Source organism: Gossypium arboreum, chromosome 7, assembly GCF_025698485.1.
Source record: "Gossypium arboreum isolate Shixiya-1 chromosome 7, ASM2569848v2, whole genome shotgun sequence".
Taxonomy (NCBI): domain Eukaryota; kingdom Viridiplantae; phylum Streptophyta; class Magnoliopsida; order Malvales; family Malvaceae; genus Gossypium; species Gossypium arboreum.
In genome coordinates, this window is record NC_069076.1 from 41,421,057 (window position 1) to 41,439,865 (window position 18,809).

At 35.0% G+C, this 18,809-nt stretch overlaps 1 protein-coding gene across 1 annotated transcript; it reads right to left on the reverse strand.

Moving 5' to 3' along the window:
- Nucleotides 1–880: 880 nt before the first annotated feature.
- On the reverse strand, nt 881–4,036 carry LOC108469880 (uncharacterized). Its single transcript, XM_017770970.2, has 3 exons — nt 3,407–4,036; nt 1,801–1,993; nt 881–1,274 (listed from the first exon to the last, which is right to left on the reverse strand). Exons 1-3 carry the CDS (start codon nt 3,458–3,460, stop codon nt 1,144–1,146), a joined length of 378 nt encoding a protein of 125 aa, XP_017626459.1. The 5' UTR covers nt 3,461–4,036; the 3' UTR covers nt 881–1,143.
- Nucleotides 4,037–18,809: the final 14,773 nt, after the last annotated feature.

Genomic DNA, 18,809 nt, shown 5'->3' on the forward strand with positions numbered 1-18,809 from the left:
TAAAAATACATACAAAATTATAAATAAATTATACATAAATGAATACTCAATTATCTCTTTTCTAACTTGAAAATTATTTATTAAATATTATTTTATAAATAAAATAATTTTAAAAAAACTCACAACAAAACTTAACCCTTTGAACTATTCCTTTTAGTTTTATTTTATAAATAATATTTTATTTATTATATACTTGATCTTATACTTAGTTCTTGCCAAATCATCGAGCATTGGGCAACATCTATGCCCACAACTATTGGCACCAATTACCCTTATTCAAATCATCGATTTCTCCTCCTTAATCATTCAATTGTACCTGCCCTTAAACTGTTGTATGTAGCCCAAGCTAAACATAATGATCATTAATGTTAAAAAAGAAAAATAGTTGGATATGCTTAAGTCTTCTTCATAGTTGTTTCCTTAAATTATTTTATTTATAAGAATATTAATTTATTAATTAGCTAAAAATTAATAGAATTTGTAAACATTAAAGGACTAAACTTGATATTATACTAATAAAAAAACTTCCGTTAGTTATTTAACAAATCAACTACCAAAATATTAAATTTCAATAATATTAGTGATTCGTAAACCTCAGTGACAAAAATAAAATTATGCAAATAGTTAGGTATTAAAGAAAATTTTTATTGCCTAGAGGCTCATAAATTTATTTCATTAGATTGAAATTTTCTTCCTAGCTCACACCAGACCGGAATGAACCAAACATACAAATAATGGTATTATTTTTTTCTCACCATTAACATACTAATTTTGTCTATATTCTGCAAAAATGCTGTCATTATCAAGAAGGTAAATATGCAGCATTTAGGGTTGAAGCTTTTTAAATTGTACATTCCCAGAAAGCCATATTCTTTGAAAATTTTCTCTAACGGGATTTGGCCATGCCGAGGGTTAATTTCGTCGAGGAAAAGAAAACAAAAACCCACAAACCTATTACAAATTCCTTGGCGTATAAAATCAACTGATAACATATACATATAGAAGCTTGTATACGTAAACAAGTTCTTGAAAGAACAACCATCAGCAAAACCTAGACAAATTAGTTTTTCCCTAATTTTTGCTCCCTAAAATAAAATTTAAAAGAAAAACACATACACACGTACATGATAAGCGTATTTCGCATTATTGTTCGAGCTTCAAGGAGACAATACGCGACTGTCTGTTGCGCTTCGCTACCTTGACAAACACTACTGAAAGGCAAGGAGGAGCCCACCATGGCCTGTGAACTTTTTGCTCTCCTTTAAGGCAGGCCACTGAATAAAACATTTTAAAAAGATCAATTAGTAAGAAGAAAATCTACTTTTAAGAATGATTTCCTCTTGTTTGAGCAGATACGAATCAGCCATGCAAAGATAAACTGTTTTCTTGTATGACATTCACATATCATTAAACCATTCGGAAGATGAAACATAGTACAGATAGCCAGCTACTTCCATGTAAACTGGAACCGGTAAATATAAACTAATCACTGTAAGTATTCATGATTTTCCAACTCATACACAAACGGCATTGCTCTGACATAACTTGGGTACCACAAACTGTTATTTGATAAGATTGGGCAAAATGTTATGCATAGTGTAATGCATCCAAGTTAAACAAATAAAGCATGCAGAAGGGAAACACTCCAATATTTAAAATGCAGTGCAATTAAAGAAATACTATAAACAGTAATACGTTTCCTACCACAACAACAATAAGAATAATAAGGAAAATTAAAATATTCAAGTAACTTATAATATATACACACACACACACACACACGTATATATATAGACAGACCCTTTATTCGCCTGAGTTCCTTGCATAGAGTGATGAAGTCTCCCCACTTCATATGGCATTGCCTTATAAATCTAAGAATCTGTTCAGTTGTGAACATAGACATGCCTTCCAGGTATTCCCCATTTACACCATGTTCTTTGAAAATCTGGCGGTAGCTGCCAAGATTTATATCTTCCAACCACATACCAACATCCTACCAGAATATAAAGATCGTGGCAATGCAAAAGCATGTCAGTAATCAAATCTCCATATCTAAAGTTTTCATGGTAAAAGTAAAAAACATAACACATTACAAAATCTTCATCAATAGCTCCAAGAACTGTTGATTTAGTTAACATCATAAAGATATATTACAGCACTTTTCACTAGCTCAAGTTATGCACAATTTACAAGGTTAATTCACCTTTTATCTTTCAGGGATCGCAAGTTACTCAGAATGGTGAATCAGACTTTTCATTATAAGTTTCCCTGATTTGAAAGGAATCATAACAATGATGACGATAAAGATAAAGACTTCTCTGCACTATATTCTCTCCATGTCTATCCTTCAAAGTAACAAACAACAAAGAGCATTTGTTGCTGCGTTGGTTCCAAAATAACACAAATAGATTGCTATAGCACCTTTCAAAAGTGAATTAAGGATTCCAATCATGTGAGAAATATGTCTCGTATCTTGAAAAAAATAGCTCATCTTCAACAATGAATACCAAGTTGATTCGCATCTTGGTTTCTCCTATCACCCTCCAAAGGAAGTGTTATTAGAACAGGGAATGATAAAGACACATTCCCAATTTCTCCAACCGTACTCAATAATCTGCATTCTTTCCTTTGCCTTTCTTTCTTTCTCACTTTTCTTTATTTTTTACAATCATTTAATTGACAGCTTGTATGAATTGGGGATACTTGTCTACTGGGAACATGATAAGCTTGTATGATGGTATTTTAATCATTATTTTCAACAAACATATGCAAGTTTCGACCTTCATGAACAACATTCAGTAAGAATGTTCATCACTATAAATGCAAGTTCGACAGGAAAGGCATCCCAACAGAAACAAGGTGAAATGACAACCTTGAACTAATCACCTAAATCAGAGCCAATGAATAATGGGTTCCTAAGATACAAATGTTCTTTATAACTGGAGATAGATAAAGACACAGATTGAAACTACATGGTCCAAGACCAGTGAGGAAGACTAAATTTTTATATAGCAAAATGAAAACAAAGAAACTAAAACAAAAGTGGCCTAATTTTGATTAAGAGGAAAAGGCAATAAAAATTTATCACCTTATCAGTTCCCAGTAATCAAAGCAAGAAATAAAAATATTACAAATATCAATTCTTGTTAACCAGCAACTTTTTTCTTAAATACTGCAACTTCTTTTTAAAACAAATTTATGAAAATTAAGTAAAGAAAAGTCATCATCGAAACTTCCAAATGAATCTACAATATAATTATCAAAATCCCCTCATTTAAGTAACAATAATCTGTCTTTATCTATCTCACAAAAATTTAAAAAAAAAACTGAACTTTACATCTACAAAGATCTAAATAAAAATAAAAATTAAGAAATTGAAGGACAAAAGAGAGAGAGAAAGAAGTACCTCAACGGTCCAAATGAAGAAATCGAGTGGCTCAGGCAGGTGTTCTTTGCTCATCTCCTGTATTATTTCAACTTATATTCGCCTATTATACTTACCACTACACCATAACAAGGAAACGCTTATAACAAAAATTAAATTACGCTCCCCCGTTCAAAAGAAAAGAAATTGTCACTCAGATTCCCGGACAAACGAAAGAAGAAAGGAAACAGGAAAATAACAGGTTTTGAGGTTAGACTGACAGTTAATGAGATCCCATTCCTACTCCTTTTTTTCCCTTTGTTTCTCTTTCTTATTTTATTTTTCCCACTACTTTTTTTTTTAATTTTCTCGGGAATCAAACACCTGAGCAAAATAGATAAATAAATAATGAGAAATGTATTAGGACTTTAGGGTTGGATTCTTTTTTATTTTATTTTATTTTGGGACTGAATTTGATATTTTTAAGAATTATTGAAAACCATTTGAATGACAGAAAATATGAAAAATAGGGGAAAAAAAAAAAGGAAGAGCAATTACTAGGTTTCTAATTTTAGATGGTACAATTTAAAATTATTTATTATATATTTTTAGTATTTCGATATTTATGAATTTCGAGTTTGGTTTATATATCTAATCACTACATTGATGTGTGTCATATATGTTAGGAAACAATATTGTAAAATATATGAAGACAACCTTAACGACAATGGAAGTCGAGTTCATGTTTAAGAGGTTTGGCCAGCATATTTATTTAGTAGTTAGCCTAACCCAATTAAATAAAGTGGAAGTCGACTCTCATAGATGTTAACTTGTTTCTCCTTTCTTACTAACCTAAATATTATCAAACTCTCTAACTTTTTTGAGCTCTTGAGATTCCTGACTCTTCAAAATTAATTTATTCTTTTTTAATTATTTTTTTAGGCAAAAATGATGTAACAAGTTGCTAACTACGTCATTATATGGTAAAATCTCTAACTCACTTTTTTTAAAAAAAAATTGCAAAAATATTTTTATGATAAAATTTTAATATTATTGTATTGTGATTTTTTTTAACAAGTAGATTGAGTTCTTTGAATTCGACATAATTTACATTTCCCAAAGTTTAATCGTTGTATTGAAGAATGCTTGAAGGATGTTAGTTTATATGATGCATCTACGATGGTAAATTTGAAAATCATTCTAGATTTCGTTATCGCCTTGGTGGAAAGATGGAGGTTGGAAACATTTAGATTCCATTTTCTATACGAGGAAGCGACTATTATGCTCGAAAATGTCTCTTTAAAACTAGTCTTCCAATCGACAGGGAGGCGGTAATCGCAACTAGTGGCATCAACCAAGAGTACAAGTGCAATTTGTTATTAGGTGCTATGTCATCGAGGGAGAAACTAAATAATGATTTAGATAGACGTAAGGTGAAGTGCGCATGGTTAGACAATCTTGTCAACCTAGCTCCTCCAACGTGTGCAATTAGGGGGGAGATAGATCGTTATGATAAAACTTGTGCGCTCTAGATGGTCGAAGGATTGTTGTTTGATAGACAAGTTTGGAAATAAAGTTCATACCATGCATCTTCCTCTATCCACAAATTTTAAGGCAATTAGTATATTTAGATAGGGTTATACAACTTTATATAAGGCACTTTGTAGGACAATCCATAAATCGATTAAGGAAATGATTAATTGTTGCTTGCTCTTGCAAACATGGGTATGGATACGCATGTCGTGATTATCACTCTTCCCTTCCCAGTTGCGGGAGTTTCCTCTTATTAGAAGGTAAAAATATCATATCATATAATATCTTAAAATGTGTTTTAGTGCCCTTACATAATAACTCTTATTGCATTGAACATTAGAACAAATTTAAGGGTTGCTTGGACCATAATTGCTATAGGAGGGACTTGACAAGAATGCATCGAGAAATTGATCAATGAACTAGCGAAAAGGTATGTTGATATCACATTTGCTTTCAATGAAATTCAATGTTCCTATTAATGAATATAAATGTATTTTTATGTTTGAGAGAATTAAGTATGGAAAACTGACTCACATACGAATAACTCTACAATTTCCATGGATGTTATACCTGGACAACATAGTGTTTGCCATTATATTGGAGACTACTTTCAAGCAGTATGATCACTTCATAGCAAGAGGACCCATCACTTCATAGCACGAGGACCCGTAATCTATTTCCACATTGTGGAGTAACAACACCCTAACTAAGTGATATACAAGTTTGAGTTCATTCAAGAAATTTCGGGGAGCCCCTAAAACATCGTATGGCTTTAGGTGATAGAGCTTAAAGGGTAAGATCTGTTGGAAAAATTCGATTTAGAAAAGTGATTTTCACTCATAGAAAAAAATTAAAATTTTGAAAATTGGTTGGTTTGTGATTTTTATAGAAATAAAATTTTCCCAAAAAGTGTTTGTGCTTTGAGCAAGACAGATCCTAGATATTCTCGACTTTTAACGGACATATTTTACCTAAATCTTCTTCCATAATGGTATGGAACAATAGTATCATTGGAGTAGCTACCTAAATCACTTTAAATACAAGAAGCCAAGTGGACGGATTGGTCTGAGTGGAAAAAAAAAAGATTGAATTGAAAATTTTTTCGGGTAATATCTATTTTTCCAGAGAAAGAGATAAGATATCTTGACACAGTGGCATCTTGATACCATTAGGAACAAGAAAAACAAACTCTAAGGAATCAAAAAAATTGAAAAATTGGATCTATGTCCAAGGGATCACACCTACCAAGAAAAAGTATTTTGTTTTGGTTCGACCGTAACCCCATATGAAATACCAAACATTCAAATTTAGCAACACATTCTTCGCTATTTTTATACCATGAATTGCTTTGAGTATGGGCTTGAACAATCACAAACCAAACACATAACGAAAAATGATTTATTACTTTCAATAAGAAAGCAATTCTCATAGAAATTAGTAGAATTGTAATTCCTAGAAAATAGAATTTATTCTTAGAACATAAATTCTCATTATTTTCAGGCAGAATAATAATATTTGTGTAATACCCCTAATCCATATCTGTCGCCGAACTAGGGTTAAAGGCGTTACCAGACAAATCAAAACATTTAACATTCATTTCAAAATCATCATAGCATCATAGTCATACATCAATACAGAGTCCCTTATATAGGACATCGAGACCTTAAACATACATTAGAAAGGGGTTGGGACTAAACCTAGCTCATACAAAATTTTTCGAAACTTAAACAAATTTTCAAAGCTTCATAGGTCACATGCCCGTGTGAACAGGCCGTGTGCCTCACACGGTAGACACGCTTGTGTGTCTATGTAACGCCCCGTACCCGAGACCGTCGCCGGAGTCGAACACAAGGTGTTAATAGACTTAATTCATTACTTAAACAGCTCAAACAATTTATTTTTAAAATTTTCAGTCAAGCTAACAATCTGCATCATAGTCGCTTAAAAATTCATATCTCGAGTTACAAAACTCAAAATCCAATTCTGTAAATTTTCCCTGAAATTAGACTCATATATCTATTTACTAATTTTTTTATAGAAATTTTGGTCAAGCAAATTAGTACAGTTTATTAGTTAAAGTCTCCCCTGTTTTAGAGTTTGACTGCTCTGACCTCTGTGTATTACGAATCAAATATCTCCCTGTACAGAGTTTCAATGACTATACCGTTTGCTTCTAATAAAACTAGACTTAATAAGGAATCTGTAAATATAAATTATGACTTCTAATTATCTTTGAAAAATTTATGGTGAATTTCCAAAGTCAGAACAAGGGATCCAGAAATTGCTCTGGCCCTGTTTTACAAAAATTTAAACATCTCATAAAATATAACTCATATACCTGTTTTGTTCCATCCATATGAAAATAGACTCATAATTATTCAATTCCATATTTTATTCACCATCTAATTGTATCTCTACTATTTTTAATGATTTTTCAAACTCACGTCACTGTTGCTGTCTGAATCTATTTTATGGTAAATTTTACCTATTTCATGTTTTCCATGGATTAGCTAGTAATTTAGCATACATAACACCAAATATGATCATGATTAGCCATTCCAATGGCTAATCATTACCAAGCATTTCCATACCACTCAATAACCATATCATAAGACCATATATACAAAATGATTATAATGCTATACATGCCATACTCAAAATATGCAAGCCATTATGCCAAGATGGTATACTGGATATAGTGTGAGCATGCCTCCGACCGTCCCGATTTCGAAATGGCTTGTCAACACTACAAGGAATGAAAAGGAGGAAGTAAGCATAAATGCTTAATAAGCTCACATGCAAATAGCAAGTAACACAACTATATAAGCAAACATAAAACATCATTTGCATAATCATCACAGAGACATTCATATCACATTTTCATTTATCATCTTATCATATTGTTGTTATATCGAGTTTTCAACCCAAGGGTTAAGTACATACCTGTTCAAAGTATTCATTTCACAACACTTACCAATACGTCCCTTTCATCTCGAGTATTCCTCCGCTTGAGTAAAATTTTACCCGTTGAACACATCAGAATATAATTCGGATACATGGAAAGTTTGCACATAAGTGCCACATATGTAGCCAAGCTACTATGTAACCCGCCCATAAGCGAACTCGGACTCAACTCAACGAGCTCGGGCGTTCGCATCCATGAGTGAACTCGGACTTAACTCAACGAGTTCGGATGCCTAGTTACATCTCACGAACTCGGACTCAACTCAACGAGTTTGGATATTTGCATCCATAAGTGAACTCGGACTCAACTCAACGAGTTTGGATGCCTAGTTACATCTCACGAACTCGGACTTAACTCAACGAGTTCGGACATTTGCATCCATAAGTGAACTCGGACTCAACTCAACGAGTTCGGATGCTCAACCATCCTAGTGACATGTCACTTGTATCCTAATCTATTCCTAAGTTCAAACGGACGTTTTCCTCGATCACACATCTTTGCCATCTTCCACGGAATATTGAAATTGATACTTCGGTGATAGTTCACACTCATCAAGTAATTCACATAATTACATATTATTCAACAATAACCACAAAGCATAATATTTCATGATAATAATGAGCATCATATCATATAAACAACATTAAATTGCTTAAAATGACAATTATGTTACTACATTTACACATGATCTTACCTCGTATGCGAAAATGGCTACTTTTACCATTTCGTCCACAACTTGGTATTTTCCCCATTTTAGCCTGAATTTTAGTTTTCCTTGCTCTATCATTTAAAATATAGTCTAATTAGGACTCACATTATTCAAATTGACCCAAAATCATATTTTGGCAAAATTACGATTTACCCTAAACTTTTGCATATTTACACTTTTGCCCCAAAGCTCGTAAATTAAACTTCAGCCTATTTTCTTATGTTTTATGACATGCTGATCATTTTTCCCTTCTATGGCAACATCAAATTCTCACTCTAACATGTACTTATGACTATTAGGTATTTTTACCGATTAAGCCCTTTTGCTAGTTTTCGCTTAAAACCGAGTAGCACAAGTTGTCTAACATAATTTAAAGCCTCATATTCTATCATAAAACACCAAAATACAGAAATTTCACCTATGGGTATTTTTCCAAATATAAACCCTAGGTTAAATTATTGCTAGCATAAGCTAAATCGAGCTACCGGGACTCCAAAAACGTAAAAATCATTAAAAACGAGGCTAGAACGGACTTACAATCGAGCTTGGAAGCTTGAAAAACCCTATCCATGGCTTCTCCTTGCTATATTCGGCCATGGGGTTGAAGATGAGCAAAATTGGCTTTTAATTTTGTATTTTAATTCATTTTACCCTAAATGACCAAAATGCCCTTACTACTAAACTTTCCAAAATTCCATCCATGTCCAATTTTGTCCATAGACTTAGAAATTGGTAAAATTTCTATTTAAGACCTCCTAATTAATATTTCAAAACAATTTCATACTAGAAAATTCTAGAATGCAAATTTTACAAATTATTCGATTTAGTCCCTAATTTCAATTTAAGCACTTTATGCATAAAATTTCTTCACGAAATTTTCACACAATCATACAATCATATCATAGACCTAAAAATAATCATAAAATAATTATTTCTATATCGGATTTTGTGGTCACAAAAACCACTATTCCGACTAGGCCCAAAATCAGGATATTACAGTCTAGGCCGTGTCAAAACATCTTTGTAACACCCGTGCAGAGACCGCTTCTTGAGTCGACACGAGGGTTCGCAGACTTAAATCACTTATTTGCTCATCCATTTTAAATTTCAGACGAGTGGCTAAGCTGCGTCCTTGTCACCTTAAAATCATATCTCGAGTTCCAAAACTCGAAACCCAGTTCTGTAAATTTTTCCTGAAACTAGACTCATATGTTCATCTACAAATTTTCTTCTAGAAATTTTGGTCAAGCCAATTAGTACAGTTTATTAGCTAAAGTCTCCCCTGTTTCAGGGTTCGACTACACTGACCTTTGCGCATTACGACTTGGATATCTCCCTGTACAGGGCTTCAATACTGATGCCGTTTGTTTCTATAGAAACTAGACTCGAAAAGGAATCTATAAATATATGGCATGACTTCTAATTATCTCTGGTTAATTTATAATGAATTTCCAAAGTCGGAATAGGGAATCCAGAAACCGTTCTGGCCCTGTCTCACGAAAACTTAAATATCTCTTAACATACTGTTCATATGATAGTTTCGTTACTTTTCTATGAAAATAGATTCATCAAGGTTCGATTAAATAATTTATTCACTATTTAATTCTATTCCTACTATTTTTAGTGATTTTTCACATTCACGTCACTGCTGCTATCAGCATCTATTTTTAAGGTAGACTATACCTATTACATAGTTTCCATGATTCAACTAGCCCTTTTGCATATATAGCACGAAATATGATCATGATTAACCATTCCAATGGCTAATCGTTCCCAAACATTTCCATACCTCTTAATGAACATCATACAAGACGATTATAATATTAAGCTCAAAGTGTATATAAGCCATTTTCGCATGGCTATCCAAATTTATACAAAACCAAAGGGTCCATGACCAACAACAAAAAGGGTAGTCCTATACATGCCATTTCAAAGTTCAACCAAAAGTGTACCAAAAGGGGCTTTGATAGTGTGGGAGACTTCGACTTCAATAATCCTGAGTCCGATAGCTGACGAACCAAAATCTATAAAACAGAGATTCAAAGAACGGAGTAAGCATTTAATGCTTAGTAAGTTTTGAACAATGGAATTAGGCTCAACTGAAGTATAGCATTCATATAACTAAACGGATAATTTCATATACACATATATTCTCAAAAATCAGTCCTACTTCACATTTCCAACCCTTATATTCATACATAAAGGATCAACTTAACCAAAACCGGAAGCTCCTTAATTGACTAAGCGAATACTATTTAAGAGGAATCAATTAATCCAATGCATGTACAACACATACCTCGTTGTTGATTTTTTACGAGCTTATTAATTGAAATTATTACAGCAGATCGCTCATTCCCAAATCACGTACCTTCGGAATTTAACCAGATATAGCTACTCACTCAAATGCCTTCGGGACATAGCCCGGTTAGAGTAACTCGCACAATTGCCTTGGGACTTAGCCGGATTTAGTAACTCGCACAAATGCCTTGGGACTTAGCGGATTTAGTAACTTCGCACAAATGCCTTGAGACTTGCCGGGACTAGTCACTAACGCAGATGCCTTGGGACTTAGCCCGGTTATCATCCAAATATTCATACACATATCAATAAATCATGACACATCTATATTTCATTTTCATAATTGGAGTTCAAACACACGTCACGTATTAAGCGATCCCATTTTCGGCTCACTAGCCACATACAAATAGCATGGTTTAATTTGCTTTATGACACTATCTCTATGCACATACAGCTACCCGTCATACGTATAGACTAATTAACTCAACATATGATTCAAGTAGAATCATCATATCACCGCATATTTGTTATGCTCATACATCATGACTTAATCAAATCGGTAACTAAGTCTCGTTACTCGAAAACTTACCTCGGATGTTGTCGAACGATTTCGATGGCTATTCGACCACTTTTTCCTTCCCTTTATCGGATTTAGTTCCCCTTTGCTCTTGAGCTTAATTTAACAAATAAATTGATTTAATCATTTGAGCATCGAAAAGAGGAACTCAAGGTACTTAGCCCATATACATACATTAGACATTAAAGTCACATACATGTGAAATCATGCATCAACTCAACATATTAACCCACACTCCCTTTTAGCCGATTGTCTAAACCAAGATAAAGGCATCAATATGCTTGCCTCTAACCAAATACATGCAACACTAATCTTCTCATGTGGCCGAGTATGCATGTATATGTTGAGGCCAATTATATACTTAATACCACCCATAAATGGCATACCAATACATCATGTGCAAACATATATATATATGTGCAAGAGCCGAATCATAAGGTTGATTATAACCATTTCATATATTTTCATCATATACCCGAATGCACAAATTATAATAACTTCCAACTCAAATCATGTTACAAATTTATACTTCACAAGGATAAATCATTAACCAAATATAAACATATATCCGAATTCACATGTATATTTTATTTTTACATGAAGCATAGCAGAATCATTTTAACCATGAGTAACATAACAAGCATAAATCATACTTATGGATATACCATGGCCGATTGCTTCATGAAGTTGCTAAAACCTACCTTTTTCAAATTCTCACACACACTCTATCATCTTCATACCTCACCAACACAACATCAAACATCCACCAAGAAGACAACACCCATGGCCGAGTATCATCTCCCTCACATAGCAAAGATTTAAACCATGGGCTAGTTAGAACTCAAGCTAACAACTAAAAACATGCATGAATCTCATGGCACAACATCAAACTTACCTTAACCTAGATACAAGTATGGCCGAACCTCTTCCTAATCCTCTTCCAAGCCGAACATGAAGCAAGAGCTCATTCCTTCTTCCTTAGAACTTTTGGCCAAAAGAAATGAAAAGGATGGTCACTTTTTTTTTCCTTTGTTTTCATCATATTCCCTTTCATTATTTTATTACCATGCCCCTTATTTTATTTTTCCTAACATACATCACTAACATAACATGTTTGTGACATGTTTCCACCCATAGCATGGCCGGCCACTATGCTTTAATTTGGCTAATTTGACATGCAAGGACAAGCACTTTCCCACATATATTAATAGGCCACTTTAACACTTGCCTAGCATATTTGTAAATTGTCTCACATAAGTCCCTACTAATAAATTTCACATACACTGACCAAATTAAAGTATGGAACTATCACACAAGCATTTACGCACATCATAAACACAGAATATAACCTTTAATTATTTATAAGACTCGGTTTCATGGTCCCGAAACCACTTTTCGACTAGGGTCAATTTAGGACTGTCACAACTCTCCCCCACAGAAGAAATTTTCGTCCCCGAAAATCTTACTGGTAAATAGGTTTGGGTATCATTCTTTCATGGCATTCTCGGTTTCCCAAGTAGCTTCTTCGATCCCGTGTTTGAGCCATAACACTTTCACTAACGAAACCCTTTTGTTTCGTAACTCTTTCACTTCACGAGCCAGGATACGAATCGGTTCTTCTTCATAACTCATATCAGGTTGAATTTCAACCTCTGATGGATTAATTATGTACGATGGATCAGATCTATAACGTCGAAGCATCGAAACATGAAAGACGTCGTGAATCTTTTCAAGTTCAGGGGGCAAAATCAATCTATACACAACTGGACCAACTCGTTCGGAGATTTCATACGGCCCAATGAATCTCGGACTCAATTTGCCCTTACAGCCAAATCTGAGTATCTTCTTCCAAGGTGAAACCTTAAGAAACGCTTTGTCTCCCACCTGATACTCAATATTTCTTCGTTTTATATTCGTATACGACTTCTGACGATCTGATGCTGCCTTCAGACTTTCACGAATTATTTTTACTTTCTGTTCAGCATCTTTAATCAAATCCACTCCGAAATTTTTTTGCTTTCACCGAGCTCGGTCCAAAACAATGACGTACGTCATTTACGCCTGTACAAAGCCTCGTAAGGTGCCATCTTAATACTTGATTGAAAACTATTATTGTAAGCGAATTCAATCAAAGGTAAATACCGTTCCCATGAACCACTAAACTCGAGGATGCAACATCTCAACATATCCTCAAGTATCTCGAATTATCCGCCGGATTGACCATCGGTTTGTGGATGAAAAGCGGTGCTAAAATGCGACTTGGTACCCAAAGCTTCTTGTAATTTCTTCCAAAATCGCGAGGTGAATCTCGGATCTCTATCCGATACAATAGAGATAGGTACCCCGTGTAATCTCACAATCTGAGAAATGTACAATTTAGCAAGTTTATCCAATGAAAAATGTGACATCCCTAATTTGACCCTAGTCGGAAAGTGGTTTCGGGACCACTAAACCGAGTCTTATAAGTAATTAAAAGTTATATTCTATGTTTATGATGTTAGTAAATGCATGTGTGAAAGTTTCATGCATTAATTTGATCATTTCTATGTGAATTTATTAAAATGGACTTATATGAAACATTGTTGAAAGGTGATAGGTTAATCTTACAATGGCCTAATAGTACATGCATGCAAAAGAGTGGTTTTGCATGTCAATTTACCCAAAAAAAAGAAGAGTGGCCGGCCATGACAAGATTATGGGCAAGGGAACATGTTTCCAACATGTTTAGTTAGTGGATTATGTAGAAAAAATAAAGAAATGAAAAAAAAAATGAGCATGGATGCCCCCCCTTGTTGCCGTGAGTAGAGGAAAAAGAAAGGAGAAAAATTTGTTCATCCATTCTCAATTCTTTGGCCGAAAATACTAAGGAAAAAAAGGAAGGATTTTTGCTTCATGCTTGGTTTAAAAGAGAACTAGAAGGAGATTTGGTCATACTTGTGTCAAGATTAAGGTATGTTTGAGGTTGTGTCATGAGATTCATGCATGTTTTAGTTGCTAACTTGATGTTCATGTTAGCCCATGGTTCAAATCCTTGTTATGCCATGGAAATGGTATTTGGCCAAGGTTGATATTGTGTTAAAGCCATTGCATGCTAAATGTGAAGCTTGTTGATGATGCATGTAATGATGGATTGACTACTCTTGAAATTTCTTTTAGCATTTTTGAGTAAGAAATGAAGTTTTCTTTGTTTAACCATGACCAAAGATTGAAAGGGATGGTGTGGGATGTATTCGCCATGGCATGCTCATAAGTGCGATTTATGCTTGTTGCATGATAGGTAAAATTTGTGTTTTGATATATGTGTATATGTGTTTGTACATGATGTTACAAATGGATGTGAAAATATATGCTAGATTGGGAAAATTTGATTAAATGTTCATGAGATGAAATTAGGTGATTAAAAGATGTTAGTTGACATTGTATATATATATATATATTCGGCCCTTAAAGTGAGTATGTAGGTGATGTTGAATCAAGTTTTTGGTGCATATTCGGTTAGGTGTATAATCGACCAAATGGGTGATTAGTAAGAATGGTTGCCGAATATACAAGCATACATATGCATGTGTAGTTGAATTATGAATGTTTAGCAAGATGGTTAAACTAGTTGATTTATTGATTAAGCTCAAGGAGTTAAAGAAGGAGAATCAAGCAAGGGAAGACGAAGGTCATCGAGTAGCCGACTTGGAACTATTTTACCCAACACGAGGTAAGTCATTAAGCATATATTTGGTGTTGATTTAAATGATCATAATATATATGCAATTGTGTTTAAATGAGTTGATGTGTAAATGGAAATGTATGTGCATGGAATGATGCCATTGTTGAATGTATAAAGGCAGCAAAATGCATAAGGTATTGGTCTCGGCACTAAGTGTGCGGGTATAAATGGACACGGTGACAAGATTGGCACTAAGTGTGCGGGTTTAAAATTGTACAGCACTAAGTGTGAGAGTTTGATTATATAGCACTAAGTGTGCGAGCTGAATATATATATAGCACTAAGTGTGCGGATTCACTATATGCTCTTGCATTACAATTGGCACTTGAGTGTGTGACATTATCGAGTTAATCCGGACAGCGGATCGGGTAAGTACCTTGAGCTCATGACGAATAGGCAATATGTTCATGCTCGGGGTTGAGCTTGGTAAGCTTTAAATCTATGTGATGATTGCAATTGTATGATTGTGGTGAAAATGAGTTGGTGTGTGAAAATGCCTCAAATATCTTATTGTATAGAATATGAAATGTGGATGTAGGACTTGGTATGAGATTGAACCGAAAGGTCGAGGAATTATGGTATAGTTTCGATATGGATGGAGTACCTAGCCTCGTTTATTGTTTCATGTTGCGATAATTTTATTAATGGATGGTTGTTGAATGCTTATGACTTACTGAGTTATAAACTCACTCGGTGTTTTCTTGTCACCCATTTTAGGTCTCTTGGACTTGTATCGTTTGCGTGCTCAGAACCGTCGTTGAAGTCATCACACCGGCTGGAAATCTTTTGGTATTGTCTTCGTAGTTGAACTAGGAGAACATTTGGCATGTATAGGCTACTTTGTTTTGTTCAATTTTGGGTTGTAAACTTTAAGCCATGCGAAAATGGCCTATGTGGTCGGTTGAGTGTGATTCTAAAACCTATAGTTACGAGCCTTAGAAACCTTAATTTTGATAAGGTGGCCATAGTTGTATTATGTATGATGAAATAGTAGGCCATGGAAGAATTATGAAATAGTCATTGTTTGCTTTAGTAACAGATGCTGCCAGCAGCAGTGAGGTGAGATGGAAAAATCACTAAAAATAGTAGAAGTAGAATTAAATAGTGAATAAATTATGAAATTTAACCTTGATGAATATATTTTCATATGGACGAAACGAAACGACCATATGAGTTGTATTTTAAGAGATATTCAGGTTTTCGTGAAACAGGGACAGAACGGTTTCTGGATCCCCTGATCCGACTTTGAAAATTCATTATAAATTAACCAGAGAGAATTGGAAGTCATTCTCTATATGTACAGATTCCCTTGTGAGTCTAGTTTCTCTAGAAATAAACGGCATAAGCGTTGGAGCCCTGTACAGGAAGATATCCACGACGTAGTAAACAAAGGTCAGTGTAGTCGAACCCTGCAACAGGGGAGACTTTAACTAATAAACTGTACTAATTGGATCAACCAAAAATTCTAGAAAAAAATGTGTAGATGGAATTATGAGTCTAGTTTCAGGGAAAATTTACGGAACTGATTTTCAAGTTCTGGAACTCGAGATATGATTTTTAAGGTGACAGTGACGCAGTTAGCTAGCCTGCCTGGAACAGAAATTAAATATTTCCAAGAGAGAAATAAGGGAAGTAAGCCCGGTAACATCACGTGGTCAAATCCGGTGACGGTCACGGGTTTGGGGTGTTATAAAAAATCCGTACGTACAGGGATAAAGTGAGCCGACTTAGTCAGTCTATCCACAACAACCCAAATCGCATCTTTCTTACTTGCCGATACTGGCAACCCAGATACGAAATCCATCGTGACTCGATCCCATTTCCATTCAGGTATCATGATTGGCTGGAGTAAACCCGTAGGCACTTGATGTTCCACCTTTACTTGCTGACATATTAAACACTTCGAAACAAAATCAGAAATGTCTCGTTTCATACCATGCCACCAAAACTGACGTCTCAGATCGTTGTACATTTTCGTACTCCCCGGGTGAATCGACATTCGGCTACAATGAGCTTCATTCAGAATCATCGAAATGAGTTCTAAATTTCTTGGAACACACAACCGACTTCTGAACCTCAAACAATCGTCATCATCAATTTGAAACTCTGATTCCATATTCGAAACACATTCAGCCCGTTTTGCAACCAGTTCATCATCGACTTTCTGAGCTTCACAAATTTGATGAATCAACAATGGTTTGGCCTTTAATTCCGCCACTAACACATTGTCGGATAGAACAGACAAGTGTACATTCATCGCTCTAAAGCAAACAGTGATTTACGACTTAAGGCATCCGCAACCACATTAGCCTTTCCCGGGTGATAGTCAATGACAAGTTCATAATCTTTCAACAACTCAAGCCACCGCCTTTGTCGCAGATTCAAGTCTCTTTGAGTCATCAAATATTTGAGACTTTTGTGATCCGAAAATACATGGCACTTCTCACCAAATAAGTAATGTCACCATATTTTCAAAGCGAATACGATGGCAGCTAATTCGAGATCATGGGTCAGATAATTTTTCTCATGTGGCTTTAATTGTCTCGACGATAGGCCACAACTCTACCCTCTTGCATCAATACGCAACCCAACCCAAGTAGGGAGGCATCACTATAAATGACAAACTCTTTGCACGATTAATTTGCACTAGAATTGAGCTTGATCGAGATAAGTTTTCATTGATCGAAACTTTTGACATTTTCCGTCCATTCAACTTAACATCTTTTGAAGTAGCCGTCATTGGTGTGGCTATCATCGAGAAACCTTTACAAACCGTCGGTAGTAACCGACAAGTCCCAAAAAGCTCGAACCTCGGTAATATTTCTCGGAGGCTTCCAGTTAAGTATGGCTGAAATTTTGCTCGGTCAACTCGAATACCGATGCGGATACCACATGACCCAAGAAGCTAACCTCTCTTAACCAGAACTCACACTTACTGAACTTAGCATATAACTGCTTATCCCGTAAAATTTGCAACACTAATCTCAGGTGCTCAGCATGTTCGGTCTCATCTCTTGAATAGACCAAGATGTCATCAATAAACACAACTACCAATCGGTCCAAATACTGTCTGAAGATCAGATTCATCAAATCCATAAATACCGCAGGGGCATTAGTGAGCCCAAACGGCATCACTAAGAACTTGTAGTGGCTGTAACTCGTTCTGAAAGCAGTTTTGGGTATATCCGAATCTTGAATTCGCAACTGATAATAACCCGATTTCAAATCTATCTTTGAAAACACCGAGGCTCCCTTTAGTTGATCAAACAAATCGTCAATACGCGGTAACGGATATTTATTCTTTATTGTCACTCTATTCAGCTGACATAGTCGATGCACAACCTCATGGTTCCGTCCTTCTTTTTCACAAACAATACTAGTGCACCCCAAGGTGAGAAACTTGGTCGAGCGAAACCTCTATCCGTCAATTCTTGCAACTGAGCTTTCAACTCTTTTAACTCGGTTGGTGCCATACGATCACGGAGCTATCGAAATCGGCGTAGTCCGGTACAAGCTCAATACCAAACTCTACTTCCGAACAGTGGTAAACCCGGTAATTCTTTGGGAAAACATCCGGTATTCACAAACCACCGCATGATTCGAGCTTCTTTTCTAACTCTTTGTCATCAAGTACATACGCAA

Coding starts and splice junctions, on each gene's coding strand:
- LOC108469880 (XM_017770970.2), bottom strand. CDS start 3,460: ATGAGCAAAGAACACCTGCCTGAGCCACTCGATTTCTTCATTTGGACC. Junction 1,994..3,406: donor TCTTCATTTGGACCGTTGAG/GTACTTCTTTCT, acceptor ATATTCTGGTAG/GATGTTGGTATGTGGTTGGA. Junction 1,275..1,800: donor GGAACTCAGGCGAATAAAGG/GTCTGTCTATAT, acceptor TGTTTTATTCAG/TGGCCTGCCTTAAAGGAGAG.